Source organism: Alligator sinensis, unplaced genomic scaffold, assembly GCF_000455745.1.
Source record: "Alligator sinensis unplaced genomic scaffold, ASM45574v1 scaffold1283_1, whole genome shotgun sequence".
Taxonomy (NCBI): Eukaryota; Metazoa; Chordata; order Crocodylia; family Alligatoridae; genus Alligator; species Alligator sinensis.
In genome coordinates this window covers 402,100-408,801 of record NW_005842091.1, presented here as the reverse complement: position 1 = coordinate 408,801, position 6,702 = coordinate 402,100, and the positions used below count along the sequence as shown (strand labels likewise).

The window sequence follows — 6,702 nt, the reverse complement described above, 5'->3', positions numbered from 1 at the left end:
ACCGGCCCCGCGGGCAAACGGGGTCCCCAGGGCTCCCCGCTCCTCCCTCCCTTGCAGCCCCCGGGGCGGCGGGAGCCCGACTCAACAGCCCCCGAAGCCCCTTCGGGGGGCTGCCAAGCCCCCTCGCCGGGCAGGGAAGCAGGACGGGTCCAGGGCGCCCGGACATCCTTTCCAGGGTGGTTTCTCAAGCCTTCCTGGGGTCTTTGCAGTCAGGCAAACGGGGTCCCCAGGGCTCCCCGCTCCTCCCTCCCTTGCAGCCCCCGGGGCGGCGGGAGCCCGACTCAACAGCCCCCGAAGCCCCTTCGGGGGGCTGCCAAGCCCCCTCGCCGGGCAGGGAAGCAGGACGGGTCCAGGGCGCCCGGACATCCTTTCCAGGGTGGTTTCTCAAGCCTTCCTGGGGTCTTTGCAGTCAGGTCCTTTCTCTTTTGCACTCCAAAAAAGTCCAGCGCCACTTTTCGGCCCCCGCTGCCCATCCCCTCCATTGCACAGTTAACCGGTAACTAGCAGGGGACCTCTAGACCGGCAGCAAGTGCAAAGTCACGGACCGGCCATGCGTGCAAAGTAATTCTCTCCCTGCAGGAAGGACTGTCCTGCTGTGAACCAGAGATAAAGGGGCTATAAAGCTAGTGCTTGGAAATGTGGCTGGTTTCTCTCCAGCTGTGACTTGAACTTGCAGCCAGGCCCACAGAGCCGGGATTTGTGTGTGTAACAAAGGCGGAGAGGGGTTTCAGCAGGACTCGGAGGAGCCTGACCGGGGCCCAGCCCCGTGCTTCACATCCGCAGAGGGTTGAACTGGAAGTAGGATGACTGCTTCCTCCTGTGCAAGCTCTTCTACGTGGTTTAATTAGGAAACCACACGACACGTGAGAGCGTGCTGCACCGAGACCCAGGACACGTGGGTTCCCTAGTCGATCTGCTCCGAATCCCGTCCACGCCGGCCCTTTCTCCCTCCTCCTGCCGCCGCCTCGCCTTGTCCTGTGAACGGGACCGTTCAGACAGCACCCATGCAGCACCACGCTCTACATCGTGCAAACACGCGTGTAAAACACAGCGAGGACCAGCGAGGGTAACTCAGGACTTTAATGCCAACTCAAAGCAATGCACTAAATGTATGAGAGAGAGAGAGATGCTAAAAATAGCTCTGTTACAGCTCTCGGTAGCCTTTTCATACCATCAGAGCCAGTCCTGGAAGCACTGACTCTGCACAGATTAGCTCAGCTACTGGAGAGGCCGTTCAGCGGGCCGGAGCCTGGCGGCATTGGCCACGGTTGTTGCAGCAGCCTGTTCCTTCCTACGTCTGCAAGCCCCGAACGTCCCAGGTTTCCACGCAGCTCCTGACAGGCCGCAGCCATGGCACCGTCTTGCTTCTTGACTGCAGGGGATGTTACAGGCCTGGCTGCGGGGGCTCGAGTCGCTTCTCCGGCAGCCATCCGCTGCATCCGTGGCCCCTCTCCGCTGTGGTCTGAAACGTTTCCAAGTCAGCGTGATGGTCATCCAGGCCACGGGTACCTCTGGATCTGTCGGCGGGTCAGGCTGAGTCTATTAGCATGCGGGATCGTGATGATGAGCAGAGCCAGGGTCACGCTCAGACGTGCAAACTGGCAGCGGAAGGGCACAGCCAGGCTGGAGGAAAGCTTGCAGGCTCAGAGACGGCTCTTCCCGGGATCCTGATCACGTCCAGCCTGTGAACGAGACGTAAGGGCGGGGGGAAGGGATAATGTCTTTGGCCTACACAACCCATAACCCAACCATGGTGTTCCCGAGCCAGCCTCTCTCCTGTCCATGCTCTGCAAGACGCAGCCGTTTGCGGAGCGGCCTCCAGATTACGAGTAATATCATCCAGCTACGCGACACTCAGGTTTACGGCTCCACTCATCCACCCTTGGGCATCTGGTACAAATGCAGGCTGGTCCTTCAAAGCCTCTTTGGAGGGGGAAGGTTTTTATGCTGAAATGACTCCTAGTGTTTTTAAAAAAAACACTAGTTTTTAAAGAGCCGTCAGTGACTACAAAGAGGTCTCGCACGTTCAGGCCCCAAAGGACATCTTGATCCAACAGCAGAAGAAAGGCGTCATCGTAACAGCAGCAGAAGCATCCGCATTCAGCGAGCACGAGGGAGCAGGCTGGTAGTGGAAGGGGCAAAAAGAGAAGATCCTTCATGCCTGTGAAAGTGGTCGTAGGACCAGCACCGTTTCTTCGGCTAGTGCTGCCCTGGGCACTCGCTCCTCAGGGTATGCAGGGCCTTGCCACAATCCAGTTACACACTCTCAGCTTTGAGACTTAGCAACTCAGTGAATTAAGTGCCACGCGTGTTTAGGGACAGCAGGGAAATCAGAAAATGAGGCTGGAAGGGAGCTCAGGTCATGTCTAGTCCGACCCCCTGCTCCAAGCAGGACCACCCCAGCTACATCATCCCAGCCAGGGCTTTGTCCACCTGGGCCTTAAACACCTCCAAGGATGGAGACTGCACCACCTCTCTGGGGAGCCTGTTCCAGTGTTTCACCACCCTCCTCATGAGAAAAATGGAGCAGCAAGCATCAGTTAACGGACTGCAATCCCAGAAACAGCAGTAGGCACCACTTCCACCTTCCTTGTCAGGCAACTAAATTCAGCAGACGAGCAAAAGAGACTCATCGTTGCTCAGGTTCAACTGCGAAGCGTTTATTGAAAATCATACATGTGTCGACAGACTTGCAGTCGGTACCAGTGCAATCAGAGACAGGAGGAGAACGGAAGTAGGAGCCCGGTCCGTTAAAACGCAGATGCTGACTGTGTGCTCTGCCTTACCCCCTGGGGTCAAGCCTCACCAGCAAAATGCAAACTTTGCCCAGCCTCTTCCTACACACTCAGGTCCTGCAAAGAGTCCTCCCTTCTCAACTTGCTTCTCAAGCCTTGTGGGCACCGTAAGGACACAGCATGTGCACCAGAGGACTCACAGGTGTTGCAAGCCAGTGCATTCAAATGGGAATTTCCATCTTTGCTGATGCAGGGAGCTTTAACAGAGTAAATAACCTGCTCTTACCGTATGCTGCATGGTTCATAGTCTTAACAGCAAAGTGGAAGATGGCACGCACAGTAGCAAGGCAGTCCCGCACGTGCAGGGATCTCAGAGCATCTAAGAAACCGGCCGCAATTCCCCAGAAGGTAGGGAAGCATCACATGCAGACTGAGGGAGGCAGGGGTGGAAGCTCTTGGAGATTAGGGGCTTGTCCGAGGTCAGAAACAGCCCGGGGTGGGAGCTGGGGCTCCCCTGCTCTTCCTCGTTCTGAGGAAAGCATCGCTTTGCCAATGGCGAGAGGGAACCAGGTGAAATACCAGCTTAATCACCAAGTTGAACCCGCTGTGCTTTAAAAGCAGTCTACACAGTTCCCATCGAGGCTGCTGGCACTGCTAGGCCACACAGCTGGATGTGCCATTCGTATCGTGAAGGGGATGCTGCCAGCCATGTGGCTTAGGGAGTCAAAACGAAAAGCAGGGAGTCGTGTCGTGTGCAAACAGACACACCGAGGTTTGGGGCAGCTTCTGACCTCGGACCAGAAGGTGAACGTGCCCAGCCTGGACTTCCCTCGCATGGAGCGGGACTCCTTCAAAAGCTGCTGCTAGGCAGGTAGGAAGCTGCAGGAACCCGAAGGTGAAATACCAAAGATCCAGCTTCTCTCGCTGACCCCAGAGAGCCGACAGCCACTCTCCCAAGACAGCTGGGGCCTGAGCTTCCCTGGGCAAAGCACGGGTTATTAATGCTCCGCTCTCTCAGCTGGAAAGGTCAGGCAAGCTAATATCGTTAAGCTAAAGTAGCATCTACTTGCACCGTGACTCGTCTGGCCACACTGGCGGTAGCAGCCCTCTTGTAGAGCTCAGTATCTATTCAGGTTTTAAGACCTGCGTTTCTTAGTAGACCTTTTGGGGGTCTTACTGACACATCAGCTGAGCGCCGATAGCCTGGCATTAATACAACCTCTGCAAATTTTACTTTGGGGAGGAGTGAGCTACAGATAAGCCTGAAAGCAGTTAACAGCAATCAATAAAGGGTGCAGCCTCCCAGGCTGAGCACACACTGGCTTCAAGAGTTACCGCAACCTCCAACATACAGAAGCAAAGGAAAAGCCACTGCAACATGAAAGGACAGCTCAAACCATCCCGCTGTGCCATTTCTAGAGCCGAGCGAATGTCAAGCAAGCGATGCGGCAGATCTAATGAATAAGACTCCAGACTGATGATGGCAGAGCAAGCATTGCACCTGGACCAGGAGACTGAGCAGCTCAAAGGGATAGAAGCAGAAAGACAAAAGGTCATGAAGCAGCTCTTCAGCCCTCTGTGTAGTGATGCATGCCCCTAAGACAGACTTTAAATGAAGCGCCAGGGCCCGATGGCGCTGCAGCCCTACGGAGGAGACACCGGAGCTTTGCCCTGGGCCCTCAACGTCGGTCTTCTCCTGACCCTCCCTGAGCTAAATGCTGAATGTTTGGTAAGTGATCTGTGCGTGACCTCAATGCAAGGGACACAGCTGGAAAGTCAGGGATAGAGGGATAAATATTCTTTATCATCTTATAAATATACTAAGGAACAGCTCAACAAGAGCAAAGTGCTTTTTTTTTCTTTTCTCCTTTAGACCATTTAAAAAAAAAAAAAAAAAAAATCAAACCCAAAAAAACCCAAACCAATCCCTAACTACACACAACAGAAGAAGGAGCGTTCTAGCGGCTAAACATGGGAACAGCTAACTCATGGTCAAGCCGACAATAAAGTGTTTCAGGCAAAATACTCAGTCTCTTGGCACCCGGAAGTTATCTTTTTCCTTTCTGATGGCTCCCATTGTCCGAATAGGGTCGGTTTCCCTGGCATGCTGCTGGACTGTCTTCTCCCTGGCAGAAGAGAAATCAAGACCATGCTTTCATTGCAATAAGCCACATTTTGCGCTGAACCCACTGTAACTCGGACAAAAATGCTTTTGTAATTGAGAACTGGGTTCGCATTCAAGCTACCAAACGTGCTTCCTGCTGTTATATTTGCAACGTATCTGCTCACAAGCTACTTTTATCAGTCCCTAAAGATCCAAATGCTTAGAGCAGTTTCTTTGGGCTAACAAGGACAGCCCACAGTTCAGAGCCGTCACAGAGTATACAGTGATCCAAAGAATTTCTGAAACTGCAGCCGCTAGGCAGGACAGCCAGCCGGCAAGCCTAGGAAGCAAAGCTGCTGAATGCAGCCCTGCACCCCTTCGAACATGCCTGCTGAAAGCCAGCAGCACGAATGAGGAATGCAGCTGCTCAGCAAAGCAGATGCATCGTTTAGCAATAGCGTCACAAATTTCCCCAGGCTCTTCAGCTAGCCAGGCCCTCCCCTCGAGCTCTGCTGCAGTCAACTTCTCCCAAGGAAGAGGAACAGGAGAAGTCACAGGGTGAAACAATCGTGCAACACCAGGTAATGCTGCAGAACTGGGAGATCTTTCTTGCTCGTCAAAATTATCTGAAGGGACATCCGTGCTTCCATCCAAACTGGGACCGGCCAGCCGAAGGAGCAACAAGCTTAACAACCTCTCTCCTTGAAGAGCAGACACGCGCTGCTCCACTTCCTTACCACCCGCCAGGCAGCACTCGTACCCACGACCCGCACCCCCCTACCTCACTCGCATGAAGGGGTTGTATGCAAACTCTTCTGCAATAGTCGATGGGATGGTTGGTTCGCCACTGTCATACTTGGCCTATAAGGAGGGAAAAGAGATTTCTGACTACTGCCACCAGCTCCCTGGGTTAGAGAAAAGCAAGCCCAGAACGTGACCAGCTGCAGCCTCTGAAGCCTGAATCCCTGTTCCTGTCTCGTCACCTTATAGCAACACTGTTCCACCCCCCGCCGGTCCGGCCCATCTCATCAGGTCACCTGGATGCCCAGGAAACCTCGTCACTATGGCTCTCATCTCTGTTACGTTCGTTCCAGCCCTAAGAGACGGGCTGGTGCAGGGGTCACCCTGAGTCCCACCCCAGGACAGGCTACTGCCAAGAGACGCAGGATGATCGACGAGCCATGAGCGCTGTGGAAGGGAGACCCCGACTCGCCTTGGCCCAGGCGAGCTTCTCGTGGACAGCTGCATTGTTGGGCTCGACGTGCCGTGCAAATTTCAGGTTGTTGATGGTGTACTCATGCCCACAGTACACTCGCTGTGGAAAGGAGAGAGAGCAAAGCACTGCTTCATAGCCACCGATCAAGAGGGTCCCCTTATGTTCTCACTCGTAGCTCGAGTATCTCCCCCCAGGGTCAAGGGCAAGAACCCCCTCCCTCCAAGCACATGCGGCATCCACAGGGGGCTTGGATGAAACGACCCCCAAGGTCCCTTCCAACCGCAGCCTCCTGCCGCAGGTACCAGAGTCATTCCCCTGCTTTGAGCAATAGTATCACCGGGCAGGGATGGGGCCGTGTCTGCCCTAGCAGTTCACCCAAGCCCGGAAGAGCAACGGATACCGTCTCAGGCTCCAGGCGGCCCAGGACTTCAATCAGCGCTCGGTACATTTCTTCCGGGGTCCCTTCGAAGAACTTCCCGCAGCCAGCCACGAACAGCGTGTCACCTGCAGGGGAGGGAGCGCAGTGTGACCGGGCAGTGTGCTGGGGCGTATGGGGCACAGTGTCGGGGCTCATCATAGCTCCCGAGACAAGCCAGCGGTCTGCACAGAGATCCAAGAGGCAGGGCTAGGAGCAGGTGTCTGAAGGG

At 54.9% G+C, this 6,702-nt stretch overlaps 1 protein-coding gene across 1 annotated transcript in view; it reads right to left on the bottom strand.

The window, feature by feature from the left end:
• Positions 1 to 2,639: 2,639 nt before the first annotated feature.
• Positions 2,640 to 6,702, bottom strand: part of LOC102381979 (hydroxyacylglutathione hydrolase, mitochondrial) — an 11,745-nt gene continuing 7,682 nt past the window's right edge. Inside the window, exons 6-9 of the mRNA XM_025204645.1 lie at positions 6,456 to 6,559; positions 6,053 to 6,154; positions 5,621 to 5,700; positions 2,640 to 4,861 (exon numbers count right to left, since the gene is read on the bottom strand). Coding sequence (XP_025060430.1) covers positions 4,762 to 4,861; positions 5,621 to 5,700; positions 6,053 to 6,154; positions 6,456 to 6,559 — 386 coding nt within the window. The 3' untranslated portion in view covers positions 2,640 to 4,761. The remainder of the gene's footprint in view (positions 4,862 to 5,620; positions 5,701 to 6,052; positions 6,155 to 6,455; positions 6,560 to 6,702) is intronic.